This window comes from Trichosurus vulpecula, chromosome 3 (genome assembly GCF_011100635.1).
Source record: "Trichosurus vulpecula isolate mTriVul1 chromosome 3, mTriVul1.pri, whole genome shotgun sequence".
Taxonomy (NCBI): Eukaryota; Metazoa; Chordata; class Mammalia; order Diprotodontia; family Phalangeridae; genus Trichosurus; species Trichosurus vulpecula.
The window spans coordinates 224,223,366-224,240,512 of record NC_050575.1 but is presented as its reverse complement, the minus strand read 5'-3'; the positions used below and the strand labels follow the sequence as shown (position 1 = coordinate 224,240,512).

General features: G+C 36.5%; 1 protein-coding gene across 2 annotated transcripts in view; it reads left to right on the top strand.

The window, feature by feature from the left end:
- The window catches only part of STRN (striatin), a 150,783-nt gene extending 135,143 nt beyond the window's left edge, over positions 1-15,640 (top strand). For both annotated transcript variants that reach the window (XM_036750588.1, XM_036750587.1), the window contains 7 exons: positions 3,275-3,322; positions 3,892-4,013; positions 5,447-5,614; positions 9,050-9,190; positions 11,520-11,627; positions 13,645-13,731; positions 13,821-15,640. In XM_036750588.1, coding sequence (XP_036606483.1) covers positions 3,275-3,322; positions 3,892-4,013; positions 5,447-5,614; positions 9,050-9,190; positions 11,520-11,627; positions 13,645-13,731; positions 13,821-13,990 — 844 coding nt within the window. In that variant the 3' untranslated portion in view covers positions 13,991-15,640. The remainder of the gene's footprint in view (positions 1-3,274; positions 3,323-3,891; positions 4,014-5,446; positions 5,615-9,049; positions 9,191-11,519; positions 11,628-13,644; positions 13,732-13,820) is intronic.
- The last annotated feature ends 1,507 nt before the right edge of the window (positions 15,641-17,147 follow it).

The window sequence follows — 17,147 nt, the reverse complement described above, 5'->3', positions numbered from 1 at the left end:
TTTGGTTCACTTTATTCAATGAAATCACTTTTCTCTCTTGTGCTGAAATAGTAAATTGGTCACTCTCCAGGGGAAAAGTGATAATTGGTCTAAGTGCTGTTTCCATGTACCTTTCTCAGAGTTTTATTCTTATTTTTCCTTAAAACAGATTATAGAAAGTACCCACAAAAATGTACCTCCAAACTCACTAAAACATTTCAACATTTAAAGGAACATTTAAACCATAATTTGGAAATTTACAATGGAGAAAACAAACTTATTCTCTAATTAGTTTTATACTGCCATAAATTCCTGCAAACTGAGGACAAAGAGTTCATTCTTATCTATGTTTTTTGTCTGTCTCCCTAACTTGGCTGGAGTTAGGAAGGCAGAGAGAGACTTTCTTTCTGAAGATTCAGAAAAGCTTCTCAGAAAGGTTTTCACTTTTTACATTCTTTTTCCACATAAAAATATAGACAACACAACAAGAGAGGTATTTAATCAAAAAGTAAAAGCAATCTCAAAATCTTTAATATGCAGTAATTGAAAGTCCCTTCTTCAGGCCAAATTTTGGACCCATCAAGATTTTTATATATTTTAGACCACTCTTTACATAATTTGAGAGTTCTATTCTTAGTCATCCCCTTCTGAATGAGAAGTTTCCCCTGTTTTCAGGCCAGCCTTCCCTAAGTAGCTATCTGTTAGCTTACTAAAGCTTGTTACCATACCTCCTTCATCAGGGACCATTCACTTAACTGTCTGGATGTTGATTCAGGAGGATGTGGATATCTAGAGATAGGTAGTCCAGGGGTAGAAATCTTACCAAAGTACTTAAGAGTGTTCCTTCAGCCTAAGGTCCTGTGGTCACATGGAGTCTCACAGTCTCACTCCCTTTTTGGTCACCAAAACTGTTGTGAGAGAATAAAGTAATTGAGTAATTTACATCCAGGTAACTATTTTGCAATGCATTAGGTTGCAATACAAACTGGGTCCAAGGCTCTCAATTGCCAGAAACTTGGTTTCTCACGGTTAATATACAATTTGGAGGGAATGAAAAACAGGAAACACAACATTATAGGGATTGAGACATCTTGTTTCTCATTGGGAGGGGTGTTCAGGAGGCACTGAGGTCAGAGGCAGAGGCATATTCTTGTGACATTCTTTAAGTTAGGTGACAGTGGGGTAGGGGAATACTCTTGTAAAATTTCCTAAATCAGGCAACTTACATGGAGTTGAAACTTAAAATGGTGGATAAAAGCAGAATGAAGTCACTAATGCTATTTTTTAAGTGTAACATAAAACAAACATATATAGATATATACTAAATAGATTCTTGGTGATATTTGTGGGGAGGAAGAAATGCTAGCAGCTGGGACGGTCAGTCATTCATGAAGCATTTATTAAACACCTACTATATGCCCAGCATAGTACTAAGTAATAAAGATACAAGGACAAAAGGAAATAGTCCCTCACTGCAAGGAGTTTATAGACTCCCCAGGGAGATGACCCATATGGATATAGGTATGTTATGACGCATACAAAATAGATACAAGATAATTTTAGCAGCTGAGGAAATTTTTAAAAAATGTATCATGTCGAATGTAAAGTGCTTTGTAAACCTTGAACTGCTATTTAAATGTCTGTCATCATTGTCATCTGTTTATATCATATTACAGTACATATTGACTGTCAATTGGACTTTGTTTCTGATCAACCCAGTTTTTTTTTAAGTTGAAGTGGATCTGTTTTAAGATTACCATTTAATTCAATCAAAATTACATTTATAGTATTGTTTAGTCAGTAAACATGTCAGAAATTTTGAAAGACAAATGAAAAAGCCCAAGCTCTCAAGGGGCGTACATTCTATTAGGGAAGCAACGTGTACATGAATATATACAAACTATGTTAAAATCAGTACCAGCTAATTTGGGGGGTAGGCAGCAGGATTTGAAAAGAACTAGGAATTCTAAGAGGTAGAAATATATTGATATGTGTTCCAGCTGTTTTTCCTATCTATATTAGCTCCTTCTTAGTATTTGAATGGAAGCTAAATGTAACATCACAGTCTTTACCATATGGTACTGTAAACCTTCTATATTTGGGGTTGATTGTATTAAAAAAATGAAAAACAAATTTTATTCAAGTGGATTTTTATGCTGTTGAACAGTTTAATTCATTTGTATCTTTGTTTGAAGCTATACATATGTCTTATAATAATAACTGAGGTTTATTTATTCATATGTTTATATGTCCAGATCTTTTATTTCCTCAATATAAAAACCTCCTGGTCTAAGACCTCCCTTCACCTGTTGGTATCAGGAGTTCATCTGTAACCTATTGTCTTAGTTGCCTTGCAACACTGAGATGTGCTTATGTCTACACAGTCAGTAGGTGTCAGAGGCAGTAAATTCAGATCTCCTTTACTCTAAGGGAAAGTCCTCCATACACTGTGCCACAGAACAGTGGAAAGAGTATTTTTGCAGTCAGAGAATATAGGTTCACATCTCCCTTCTGACCCTTACTACCTGTCTGACTTTCGGCATGTCACTTAACCTCTCTGGACCTCAGTTTCTCCATGTATAAAATGAGGAGGTTGGACTAAGTAGCCTCTGAGGTCCTTCCCAGTTCTAGTTTTTCTCTATTATATTGTTTTAAGTTGGCAGATTACTTCATGAGATACATTAGAGAAGAGAATATCATTTATATATTCACTACTATGTGCCAGGCACTATGCTAAGTGCTTTTACAAATGTTATTTCATTTGATCCTCACAATAGCCCTGGCAAGTATATGCTATTATCACCCCCATTTTACAGTTGAGGAAGCTGAGGCAAACGAGGTTAAGTGGCTTGCCCAGGGTTACACAGCTAACAGGTGTCTGAGTCCAGATTTGAGCTAAAGTCTTTCTGACTCCAGCCCCAGTACTCTATCCAATATACCATTAGCAACCTCTATTCTTATCTGATTCTAGTCTCATAAGAATTCAATGAAGTGGAAACTGAAGATGCTGTAATCCTATTTTACTTATAAGGAAATAAACTCAGAGAGCTTTGTGAGTTACATAGCTAGTTATGTGTCACAGCTGGGATTTGAACCCAGATCATCCTGACTACACATCCAGCACTCCACACTGTGCTACACTGTGTATTAATATTCTCACATTCCTTTTGTAACAGTTTCTTGTTAGCATTTTTTGATTCTTAAAACATTTTATAAGATGTTTTTGTAATAGCAGTTGTAGAATATAGTAACACAAGACATATTTTCTTCTTTTTGAAAAAAAAATCTTATCTAGGAGTACCTCTCTTGATGTGGAGCCTATCTATACATTCAGAGCTCATAAGTAAGTATGTGCTTTTAGACACTATGTAATTGTAAATTAAAATGTGTAGAACATATATAATTTCACTTACATTTAGTTGCAAATGTAAACAAAATAGTTAACCTGAAAATGATCTATTTCTAAAAATAGACTTGCCATTGCAAATTTTGGGTATTTATTACAATAATATTTTATTTGCATTAAATTTGTATAAAATATTTCTATTATATTGAATTTACTTAAGTATGGAATTTCGGTATTTGAATACTGAAACAAGTAGGAGGATTAAAACATAAATTTTGCTGAATCATCTTGTTCTCAAAACAATCTACATAAAAAAATTTGGAATTAATTTTATTGTTTTGGTTCAGATAAGTTACACTTAGCCTTCTTCCATTTTGGTTTAAAGAATTTCTTCATACTATTGATTTATTCAGTTAGGGGAAATTTAAATTATAGTTTGGCATTGTATATTAAAAAACAGAAATAGACTGACGTGAATCATGAAACATTTTTCCTTGAACAAGGATTATTATCAATGTGATTTGTTCATGGGTAGAATATAAATTTATTTTCTTCCACTCTCCCAGAGGTCCAGTCCTCTGTGTAGTAATGAGCAGCAATGGTGAACAGTGTTATAGTGGAGGGACAGACGGCCTTATTCAGGGCTGGAATACAACAAACCCAAACATCGATCCCTACGACTCTTATGGTATGTTCTTTGGATGCTTCTTTTCTGGCTTCCTTTCCCCTGCCCTAAGTAACTCAAACACATATATAGTTTTAAAATGTGAAAATTTTCTATAACCACCCTTTTCATAGATGCGTATGTGGACCTGTATGAATATGAACAGTAACTTTATCTTTATTGTGTTCTAAATTTAGGATTTGGGGGCATCTAGTGTTTAAGAGGGGACATCAGCCTTACAGAGAACATACATTTTTCTAGTTTTATTGATTACCAATGTTAGACTCACAGTCATTGATATCAAGTACCATTTGAGACTAGTACCAGCTAACATATACTTCATTGTTCTTTCTCACAGCTTTCATAGGCAAATTATTGTTGTCACTTCCATATTCCCTAAAGCTCCTGTGGGTTACTGCCAGAGTTTTTGATATTTTCGTAGTTTTCTGAACCCGTTATTGAACAGTACGCTACGAAAACATGAAGGAATGAGTACAGTGGAAACACTGGAATGAGTACATTGTAAAAGCATACATTGGAAACAATGAAGGAATGAGTAGTATGACTCCTGGGTCTAGGTAGTCATTTAAATCTTATTTTAAAGTTCATGGCACCACAATATTTAAAAGCTCAACAGATTTTTTTTAGTCTCCTTTAGTTTGGGTACAGAACCATGAAACAAAGCCATGGCTTCTCTATATAGGTAGTCTTTTAAATCTTATTTTTAAAGTTCATTTCACCAAAATATTTAAGAACCCAACAGGTTTTTTTTTTTAAGTCCCCTTTAGTTTGGGTACAGAACCATGAAACCGTAATCCCATTTGTCACTAGGTGTTAACTATAAATTCACGTAACATTGGTTATTTAGGAGCTAGTTCTATGTTTTTTCCCCTGAGCTAGGGAAAAGTGTGCTTTTAAAAATGCCTCTGTCATGTTTATAGTAAGTGGAAAGTTATTTTAGAATTATACTGAAACTAAGCTAAATCTAATGCAATTCAAGAGACACAGAACAAACTCAGTACTTAAACAGATGTTAGCAAGTTGGTATTAGTTGTGGGCTTTTTGAAGGGCAGAATTAAAATCTCAAATGTTCTTGATTACAGGAATGATCAGGGTTATGTGGTATACATTTGGTTAAAACAAAATGTAATGTTTTACCTATAGGAATAAACTTGCCAAACACAAACCCTGAAGGTAGAATTTTGATGACTGAATGGTAATGAGGATTAAAGATCTGGGGTTTGATAGACAGATAAATCTCCCTTTCTACACTTCTGAGACTTTTTGATCTTCTTCCCAGGGGCATTTCATAAGAGTAACAGAAATTAGAAATTATATTTTCCATATTTCTCAATGTTTACATTTTTTTCTTTAGAATTTAGATACTTTTAATGACCTGTTTACTTTGTCTTCCTTCTTGAATTTGCATGTTTGCCTTGTATTTCGTTTCTGTTTAGACCCTTCTGTTTTAAGAGGTGCACTTCTGGGCCACACAGATGCAGTCTGGGGCTTGGCTTATAGTGGAGTGCATCAACGTTTATTGTCCTGTTCAGCAGATGGCACTCTTCGTTTATGGAATACAACTGAAATTTCTCCAGCCCTAAGTGTGTTTAATGATAATCAAGGTACGCTCTTTTTGTTTTTAGTGCTTCTTAAAATGGATGGTCTTTATAAAACTGTGCAATCCGGGACATAAAATCTTGGACATGAAATCTTATTTAAATTGAAATTTGAGTTATTAATTTTTAAGCCTAGGAAGTAGTTTTTCTTTGTATTTCTTAAATTATAATTTGGTATGTGTAATTTTAAAATTCCAGTCCAACAAGTATTTATTAAGCTCCTGCTGTTTACAATTCACTGTAGGAGACAATGGGAATACAAAGACAAAACAAAACCAGTACCTACCTTCCAGGAACGTATATTCTCCTGGAAATCTGATTTCTCTTTCTCCTCCTCTCTCTCACCCTCTCTTTCTCCTTTCCTCCTTTTCTTTCTCTTCTTTCTTTCATCTCTTTGTAGAGAACTGCTGGTGTATAAACTCCCTACCCTAATAAAAGTTGGCAACTCCTGTGTATTGTAACATTAGGGACTTGCCTGAGTCATTGAGAAGTTGTTACTTGTCCATGGTCACACAGCTCTTATGTAGTAGAGGCAAGTCTTGAATCCAGGCCTTCCTAATTTTAAGACCGATCCTTTGTTCAATACGTCTCTCATACTGAGGAGATATAAAATGTAAACAGATAAGTGTACAATTGATGATGTAGGGAGAAAGAAAGTGATTATCTGCTAGAGTGATCAGGGACTACTTCTTGTAGGAAGTAGTGCGTGAGCTAAGCCTAGAAGGAGGCAATGGAGTCTCAGTGGAGATAAGAAATTCCAGACATAGAGCATACCATGCAAAAGCAAATGATGGGAGATGGAATGCTGAACTTAGAAAACAGGTGATGCAGTTTGTTTGGAACAAAGATCATTTGAAGAAAAAGAACATTACCTAACTCTGGAGAAATAAGCTGAAGTTAAGATTTGAAAGACCTTAAAAATGCCAAGCTGAAGCATTTGTACACTCTAGAGACAGTGGAGATACACTGAAGGTTCTTTAGTAGGAGAATTATATGGACAGAATTGTATTTTAGGAACATTAATGATAATAGCTATTAATAATAATAGCAGCTAGCATTTATATAATACTTTAAAGTGTGCAAAGAGCTTTACAACTCTTATCTCATTTTATCCTCATAACAACCCTGGGAGGTGGGTGCTGTTGAGGGAGACAGAGCTTAAGTGAGTAGCCCAGGCTCCCACAGCTAGTAATTTTTTGAAGTGGAATCTGAACTCGGGTCTTCCTGACCTCAGGCCCAATGCTCTATCCACCACTGTGCCATTTAGCTGCCATGTTTCAATAGTGAGATTTTTAGCTTATAAAAAATATGATTTGCCCACTTGTTTAGACTTCTGCATTAACAAATCATAAAATGTGCCAGTCAGATGAGGATGTTATAGTACTAGATAGCAAAGGAGGAGGAGGTATGTGCCTAAGGCTTTGTAGACACCCAACTACCAGTTATTCCTGAGGCCTATTCAAGGGCATCAGGAAGTAGACTGTAGGCTGGCTATTCTGGAGGTGGGAAACTGACTTGGTTGCTAAAACTAAAGAATGTTGAGCACTTGGGGAGCTAGTATTTATCTGGAGTACTTGAGGTCTAGTGAATTAGTACTGGTAATTCAGTAGTTAGACTAAAACAATATATTGATATAGAGAGAAGAGAGGTGATTCCCTACTGCTGAGATTTAGGAAAGTACATGTGTATATCTCTGCCAGTGGTTGGTGCGGATGTTGTATAGAGTTGAAGGAGGTATCTTCTTGGGAAAGGAAGCCTCTAAGGCCTGAGACACATGATGAGGCAGAGGCAGTGTGTTGTGATAGAAAGAGCACTTGGTTTGGGATCAATCTGGGTTTGAATCCTGTTTTTGCTTTTTATTACTTTTCTGACTTTTGGTAGGTCATTTCCACTATCCTGAAATTTCTCTCTTCAAAATTATCAGTGATTTCATAATTGCCAAATCTGATGGTATTTTTTTCATTCATCCTTTTTACCTCTGTGAAGCATTTGACATTATTAACCAGCCTCTCCTGAATACTTTTTTTCCTTTAGGTTTTTGTGACCCTACTCTCTCTCTTTCCTAGTTTTCCTGTTCCTTTACAATTTCTTTTGCTGATTGAACATTCATATCATATCACCTAACTTTGGGTGTCCCCCATGACTCTGCCCTGGGCCCTCTTCTCCCTCCACACTTGATCTTGATAGAATGTAAGCTCCTTAGGACAGAGTGTGTTTCACTTTTGTTTTTCTATTCCTAGGACTTAAAATAGTATCTTCATGTATTAAGTAATAATAAATACTTAATAAATGTAACAAATGCTTATTGACATATTGGTAACTTCATTAACTCCTCTGGGTGTAATTATCTTCTCTACATAACTGATCCATAAATATCTCTATCCAGCCTGAATCTCCCATGCATCAGTCCTACATCAACAACTGCTTATTGGACGTGTTAAACTGTATGTTACATAGATATCTCAGTCTCAGCTTGTCCGAAACAGAACTTACGTTCTTTTCACCAGAACTTACTCTTCTTCCAGACTTCTGTATTTCTGCCCAAGCCACTACTATTTACCCAGTTATCCAGGTTTGTAACGATGGTGCTATGCTCAACTCCTCAGTCTCTTTTGCCACACATATCCACCATTTTCTACAACTTGCCTTTGCCCCTTCTACAGGATCTCTCACATCTGACCCTTCTCCATATTCACAGCTACCACCTTAGTTCAGCCCCTTATCACTTCTCACTTGGACTATCTCAGTGGCCATCTAGTTGTTCTTCCTGCCATCTTTCTCTAATCCATCCTCCCCACTGCTGCCGAAAGAAATTTTCCTTAAGTGTAGATCTAACCATGCTCTTCCCTACCCAATAAATCCCATTGACTTTCTAACACATCTTAGATAAAATATGAACTCCTCTGTTTGACTTTTAAAGCCCTTTACAATTGACCCCAACCTGTTTTTTCCATGATCTGGCCAAATTGGCCTTTCTGTTCCTCACACATGACATTCCATCTCCCATATCTCCTTTGCATTAATTGTTCCTCATGCCCAGAATGTACTCCCTCTCCTTTGCCTTGTAGAATCCTTCACTTCCTTCAAGACAGCTCATCTTTTTAAAAAAAAATGTTATTAGGGTCTTTTGTTTTTACATTTTTCACTGTATGTCTCCAGTGTATATGCATGCTATCTCTCTTGATCAAATTACAAGCTCTTTGAGAGTAGGGATTATTTTGCTTTTTGTTTTTGTATTCCCAATATCTAGCATAGTACTTAGCTCCTAAAAAGGGCTTGATAAAATTGTAGATTGATTGATTTTTTTTAGCCCTAATGACAAGCTTTGTTTCCTTAAGAAATTATATTGTTTATTTTGCTGTGAAGTATTATTTTCATTTTGATTTTGCTAAATAAAAATTCTAATTGCTGTTCTCTTTAAAAATGTTTTGATTGGTATAGAACTGGGAATCCCTGCCTCTGTGGATCTAGTGAGCAGTGATCCGAGCCATATGGTAGCATCATTCAGCAATGGATATACTAGCATCTTTAACATGGAAACACGACAGCGCATTCTCACTTTAGAAGCCAACCTAGATACAAGTATGTGTACCAGTTTAAATGAATTCTATATTGTTTTATGGAAAGTTATAAGCTGAAGCAACCAATTTTGGACACTGATTATGAATATTTTTTGACATTTGAGTATTCTTCCCCCTAAAATAAATTTTAGAAATTTTTTTACTCTGAACTTAAGCACCAAATAAAATGCTTCCATATACATAGTAAAACAGAAAAAGGTAGTACATGAAGCTGCAAATATTTGTTATATATAGCTTGCTTTTCTTTTTAGATATATAACAAATTCAACGAAGAGTTTTCTAAGCTGTCCTGCTTATCTCTGATTCCTGTCTTCCTTCTATTCTCTTCTATGCATTAAAAAAAATAAAGCTACTAAAGATGCCCTTCCCCCCTCCCTTTCTGCCTGTCTTTCTTTTTTAGCTATCTTCTTCCCTCTACCTCTAATGAATAAAAAGAAAATAAACCCTTTGCAAAAAATATGCCAAGTCAAAGAAAACAGGTTCCTAAAGTGGCTTTGCCAAAAAATGTGTTTTATTCTCCTTGAGTCCATTACCTCTTGTTTGATTATTGGTCCTCTGGAATTATGGTTGGTCAATACATCCAACGCACATCTTAAATCTTTGCATTTTGTTTTTTCTCTACCGTGTTGTTATTGTATAAATTGTTCCACTGGTTGTCTTCATTCTGTAGCAGTTCATACAGGTCTTCCTGTGATTCTACAAAACTATTCCTTCCATTTTGCAGTGTGCATTAATATTCCACTCATTCATGTACCATAATTTGTTCTTAATGGTCACCTCATTAGTTTTCAATTCTTTGATATTACAAAAAGATTTGTTACAGATATTTTTGTACATGTGGGACCTTTTCTTCTTTCTTTTTTCTCCTTGGGGTTTAGGCTTATTAGTGGTGTCACAGAGGTTGGAAAGTATGCACCGTTTAGTGATTTGAGGGTCTGCTTCCAAATTGTTTTCCCATAATGGCTGGAAATTTTCTCATTCCCTTTTTTGGTTCTCAATTTCCCTTCGCCAATTAGATGTGTATTGCAGTCAATCCATGACTTGTCACCTATTTTTCTGAAAGAAAAATAAAAGCTTATACTAGCTATGATGATATATCTGAGGACAAATGTAAACTCTCTGCTTTCTTTTATTGAGCAACTAATATTTAAATAAAGAAAAAGGTTTAAATAATTAAAGTCAATCTTTAAAAATCTTTTTAATGCCAATTTTCTTGACTGATTGTGATAGGGATGTCCCTGAGAAGGAGTTTAGAGTATTCCTGGCAGTGAAGGGGTCAGAATTTCATAACTCACTAGTTATACTTCATTAGGATGGCATAGTGAGAAAAGTACTGCACCATGAGTCACAAGCCCTGGAGTCTATTCTCCTTCTGTCACTCAACTAACCTTGCAACCTTAAGAAGGCAAAGTTCTTTAATTCCTCAAGTCTGTTTCTTCATTTGAAAAATGGGGCTCATAGTGCCCCATTATTATACTAGGTTCTCAAGTACGGCCCTTTGACTGAATCCAAACTTCACAGAACAAATCTATTTATTAAAGGGATTTGTTCTGTGAAGTTTGGATTCAGTCAAAGGGCCTCACTGGAGGACCTAGTGGGCTACACGTGGCCTTGAGGCTGCAGGTTCCTCACCTCTGGTATACTCTAAACTTCTCTGTCTTATTTTGAGAATCAAATGATAATAGGCATCTTGAAGGCATCTCGAAAGTTGTAAAATGTACATTATTATAAATGCATTCTCGTGTTATGATGAAGGCACTAGGTTCCAGCATGAAGCACTGGCCTGATAATGATGCTCTATTACCCGTAAGAGAGGGGTTAGGAAAAAGCAAAAAGCCTTAGCTATGGAGTAAAAAAGAAGTCTTTGCCATATTTATCTTTTCATAGTAATAGGACTTCTTCCTCCTTTGGTGTGTTGTCCTGAGGTTTCAGTGAGATGATGTTTATGAAAGGCCATGAAAATCAGTATTATTTCCTGGGAGAGGGGACTGTTGATCTGGAGAAGGCATTGAGTTGTTTGTTTGGAAGTTGTCTGGTTAGTGGTGAGAGTGAAAATTATTAAAGTATAAAACATTTCTGAGGTCTCAGCTTTAAGAAGAGAAATGCCAGAGGTCCTAAGTTAAATTCAAATGCATATCTGTAGGCAGTAGATGGCAAGAAAATAATACCAATTCTTAGCATATTTTAAGTGCCTTTTATTTTTTCCCCTTTAAAATTGGGGAGACAATCACAAAATGACTTAATTAGGGACAAATTAATTACATAGTAAACACGCAGTGTGTGAAAATGCTAATAACTAATTTGTATTTCTTGATTTTTTTCCCCCTTAGGCTCTAACATGTCCTGCCAAATAAATAGAGTCATCAGTCATCCAACTCTTCCAATCAGTATCACTGCTCATGAAGACAGACATATTAAATTCTATGATAATAACACAGGTAAGATATTCTCCCACAATAGTTATTTTTGTTAGAGTAAACAAATCAAAATAACTTGTTATATAATTTGTTCCTGGTGGTTTTACTAAAAAGGGACAAAGAATAGAGTTCGAAGATGAAATGCTTTCCCATTTTGGCTTCTTGTTCTTGTTGTTGTTGTCACCATTGGTCACCCATTTCAGTTGTGTTCAAGTCTTCATGACCCCATTCGAGATTTTATGGGCAAAAATACTAGTTCATTTTACAGATGAGGAAACTTGAGGCAAACTGCATTAAATGACTTGCCCAGGGTCACATAGCTAGGAAGTAGAGGCTGGATTTGAACTCAGGTCTTCCTGACTCTAGGCCCAGAGTTCTAGCCACTATGCCATCTAGAGTCTCCTCTCTCTCCTGCCCCTTCCTACTTAGTAACTAATCAAGATCAGCCAAGAATTAACTTAGTTTTATAGAGTTTCCAGTAGCATGTATTTTTTTGTATAGAAATATGGGCGGTAGGGTCGTGCCATAGCCATATGAATATAAATAAGGGTATTAATATTGTTCTGGAAAATCATTTTAAATGACTTCTTGTTAGACTTGGTAGCACCACAGATATAGAGCTTTGAGGACCCTTAGAGGCCATCTAATTAAACCCCATCCTTTTGCCTGTTAGGAAACTAAGGCCCAGATCGCTATGCCAAGGTCATTCAGGTAATGAGGGGCAGTGATAGGATTTGAACCTGGGTTCCTAGATTCCAGATCCTTTTTTTTAACTATTCTTCACCATCTTTTAATCCTCAGACCTGAGGGTGGGGAGAGGAGGGGAAAAAAGCACCACCAAACCCTGATTCTTCAGTTTAACACTTCTCTCTAGCATGTTGCTAAATATGTTATGCTGACTAATTTTAAATGACTTGACCTTTGAAGGCATCCACAAATTTTAGTGAAACAATTGAAAAGATAGAAAAGAGATCTAGATTGCTAAATTGGTTGTTATTGTTTACTGAGAATTTCTACCTTTTGTTTTATGAACTTGAGCAAGACACTAAAATTGACTTTCATGTAAATTGATAACAGTTATGCTGTCTACTGCAGATAAATAACTTTGCGTTGAGGATTTCCCTAATATATTTATGTAACTTTTTCTTATTTTTGGGACTCCATTCTCCCTTTCTGTAAGAAAAAATTAAAAAGAATTTATAATCAACTACAGTTCCGCTTCCTTTTGGCATAGCAAAAATTTTAAACTGCATGCAAGGGAGGTTCTAGGTTTTGGAAGAGGGTGGTTCACCCTGTATAGGGTCAGTCTTTTCAAGGCTGGCCAACAACAAAGCCTTGTGGAGTTCTGAACCTATTATCTGAGCATGACTTGCATGTAACCACAACCCACAGGAGCCTTCACCCTTGTTATTGTAACTTCTTTTTACATAATACTTTATGTGTCATAAATCTAAAGTTGGAAGAGACCTCAGAGGTCATCTAGGCTGACCTCCTTATTTTACTGATGTGGAAGCTGGGGTTGTGACTTGTCTGGGGTCCTAGCAAGTAAGGGCAAAGCCAGGTTCTCTTGCTCCAAATTCAGGTTTCTTTCCACTGCACTGATACTGTTTTAGAAAACAGTGTTATCATGAAAAGTGCTATATAAAAGTAAGATTACCTTTGAAACAATGTGTGATGTTTTACCCAAATATGGGGCCACATAAGTAAAGAAGTCATAATTACTCAGATATAGGCAATTCCAAAATATTTGTTCCTAACAGAGGCAACAATTGTGTTTGCATTTTTGAGAACTAAGGGTTGTTTTGTTTTGTTTTGTTGTTTTGTGAAAATGAGGCACATATGCATGGCTGTTTGAGAAAACCACTATAATATATTTAAGTAGATGGAAGAAACAAATGACACCAAAATCACTTTTGACTATCAGTGGTCCATCAGACACAAAAATAATATTCTAGACAGTTAATCCAGCCAAAGATAAGATGGAATTTGCTTTGTCCAGGCTTAGAAAAATAGTGAGTAACAATCTCTTCTTTTAAAGGAAAACTGATCCATTCGATGGTTGCTCACTTAGAAGCTGTTACAAGTTTAGCAGTTGATCCCAATGGCCTATACTTGATGTCTGGCAGTAAGTACATGACACAGAAATCTGTATATTCTTTATATCTCTGTGTAATCGAATTATTTTTTAAAAATTTCACATTTTTGGGTATTTAGGTCATGACTGTTCAATACGTTTATGGAACCTAGAAAGCAAGACCTGTATCCAGGAATTCACAGCTCATCGAAAAAAGTTTGAGGAATCAATTCACGATGTGGCATTCCACCCATCAAAATGTTACATTGCCAGTGCTGGAGCAGACGCCTTGGCCAAAGTCTTTGTATGACATGATGCCTCCTTTTCAACCTCTCACTCTTTCTGTATAATCAGCTGCACACAAGAGATAACAGAAGACAAGGGGGAAAGTCAACTTTTCTTGCCCTTTCATTCTGCCAATGGAGCACAGAGAACATTTGTTAAAATATAGTTTTTGCAGTCGATGTACTGTTTTCTAAAACCAAGGTTTGTTCAGGTTGCTGCAAGCTCAGCTGGTTCTGTGAGCCTGAAAACTGTTTCAAATTATTCTGAAAGTATATGCTTTTATTTGTGAGGGGGTTCTTATTCGCTGGGCAGGCCTGAGCGAAACGAGCTTCATTTAGTCCCTATGGAGGAATTGGGGCGCTCTTTAAGGGAGGGATACATCAATAACATGATTTATTGGGGAGGGGTGGAGGGAGCAGGGGAACTTAAGCATGTTTTTCATTTGAGAAATTTTGTCAAACGTGCACGTTAGGTAGTCACAACAGTGGCTTTTAACATGTCCACTGGACTAACCCTTTTGTGATGATGACTAGGCAGTTCTGAAAAGAGTTTAGTTTAGCGTGTCTGTGAGCTTTACACATAAAGTGACTGGCAAAACATTTTACCTGTTAAAAAAAGAATGCAATAACATGCTACATATATTATTCAATATGCCAATCAGATACTTAGTTTGCAGGCAGAATTATATATTGTATTACATTTTTGAAAATAGAGTTGTTACCAAGTGACTGAGAGTTTAGTTGTTAGATATTCAACTTTAAGGAGAATGTTTGATACAGTCTACACTTACTAAGGGATTTAACTTATTCAAACATTCAAATTTGAGTCTCTTTATTATTCAAAGACAGTCACTAGCACAGGTCTCTGACATAAATAACCTGTATTACTGTTAAAATTCAGTTTTATTCATGTGATGTTTATAATACCAAAATGGTCAACCATTCTTATCATTGAACTCACAGCTGGATAGATGCAAAGCAAAAAAAAAAAAAAAAAAAAAAGAAAATGTTTAGAGAGAGTCTCATTTGTTTATGTTCACATAACCATGCTTCAGATTATCTATGTACTCTTTCTTCCCTAACCCTCAGGTTGGGCTATCTGATAGCCTTCAATAATACTATGATACTTAATGTTGGTTTAGGAAAATAACCCAAATTCAATCTTCTAGGGTTGGGTAGGTCCATCCTGTTGCTTTTTGTAAAAAAAAAAAAAAAAAAAACCAAAAAATCTAAACAAAGCACAAGCAGTATACCTTCAAAAACCCTAGTTTACCGCTGCTAGGAGGGAAGACATCTGTATGGAAAGGTCAGTTGCATATCTTTTTTTTTAAAAGACCTTAAGCTGTTTCTGGTTTGACTTTTTTTTTTTTAAGAGCAATGAGTTTAGTTGTTGGTTCTGGAAAACCTGTGAATGAAAGTCGATTATTTCTTTCTGAGCAAGTGATCTAGCTGCCACAGTTCAACCTCATACACCATTCAGATTTCTAGTGCCAGACCTTACTGCCTAACTGAAATCTATTTTACCTCCTATCCCACCCCTTCTCTTGGACACCCAAACCCAGGGACCAGTTGAAAACGTATATAAATCATTGAACATAACAACTTTGCTTTCAATAGCCTCTCAAGTTAAAAAAAAAAATAACAGGCCATAATAAACCCTTTTGCTTGCCTGAAAATTTCTTCTGCAACTTTTATCAGTATCAAAGCAATGGTGCTTCTGATGGTGGTGATCATCAGTGACCTGAAGAGATATAGTTGGTATGGGTTATATTTTATGATTAATACTAAATATAGAAAATATATATTAAAATACCATTCTAATGTTTTAATTTAAATCTACTAGGGGGTGGAATGGGGTGCGGTCACTGGTTAGTACAAGATGAGGAAGACTACTCTCTGCAAGCCCTATTCTATATCCTAGAGCAACAAAGATCCAGATGCCTCCTCAATCCCTGATCCCAAGTGATACCATCTATTTCTTTTGTGGAGAGATCATGGACTATTAAAAAGACACACAGTTCTTCCCTAACGATAGAGAATTACTGCATGACCTTCAGCTGAGCTCTGATGTCATCCCTTTCTGCAAGAGATACTGGGAATATCACTGCCCTGCAGATGCTTGTGGCTTCCTGTCTCTCCCAGGTTACTGTTTACCTGTCTGCTTGGGCTCTGAATCTAGCTCTCAGGCTAGGGAATAAGAACGTAGAGTCACTAGCTACGTGGATATTCTTAATCTAGGGAGCTAGAATGCCAGTACCTTTCTGATACATTGATACTTGAGGTGGGCACTGTCTTACAATGGGGAAGTTTGATCATGTTGGCTTCTAGGTCACTGTTCTGGTCATGAGGAATCCAGTGGCTCATTCTGCAAGCTCATTCTATTCTCAAATCTAAGCCCCAAAGAATGAGCCACTGGATTCCTCCCAGTAATGTTGAATTTGTGGTAACTGGATTGTAGGGATGCCTAGGATTCTCTTCTGGAATCCATCAAAATAGGTAGCTAGAATTGCAACAAGGGATCTGTAGGGGATCTTAAGGGTACTCTCTTGTCAACAGAAGGACTAGGAATCTCATAGGAACTGTTTCAGAAAGTTCCACCCACTGGTTTTTACTTTTATGCTAATGTCCCCCAAAGGGCTTCTTAAGGTAAGTGGGCTTTCTTCCCCATCCTAGATGGTTAGATGAGAACTGCGCCTCTAGGAAGAAAAGGTAAAGTTTCCTTATAGGTTGCAGCTTCATTGCTAAAACTAACCCTGTATAATGATCACACAGAAGTCAAGATCACTACTGGCGATCATAAACACCGAGCATAGGACAAGAGAGTTCCCTCCCTACTGATATGCTGGCCTTAAAGTGGCTAGATAAATCAGAGGGTCAGATTTACAGAAGTCTCTTCTTGGGGGTCTAGACAGGAAGAAAGAAGTAATTCTCCTATGCACCTGACACTGCACTGGATGGTTGGTTACAGAAAAAAAAAGGAATGAAATTTGAAGGTGGTGATCATCTCTATTGGGGCACACACATCTATGGTAGTCTTCTGACAAAAATTCCCTCCAATCCTATCTCCTGTGGTATCCTGATTTCATGTTAGATACAGACTATGCTGATTCTCATAGCTGGATATGTGTGTGTGTGTGTGTGTGTGTGCGTGTGTGTGTGTATGCTCCTGTGTTGCTATGTGCT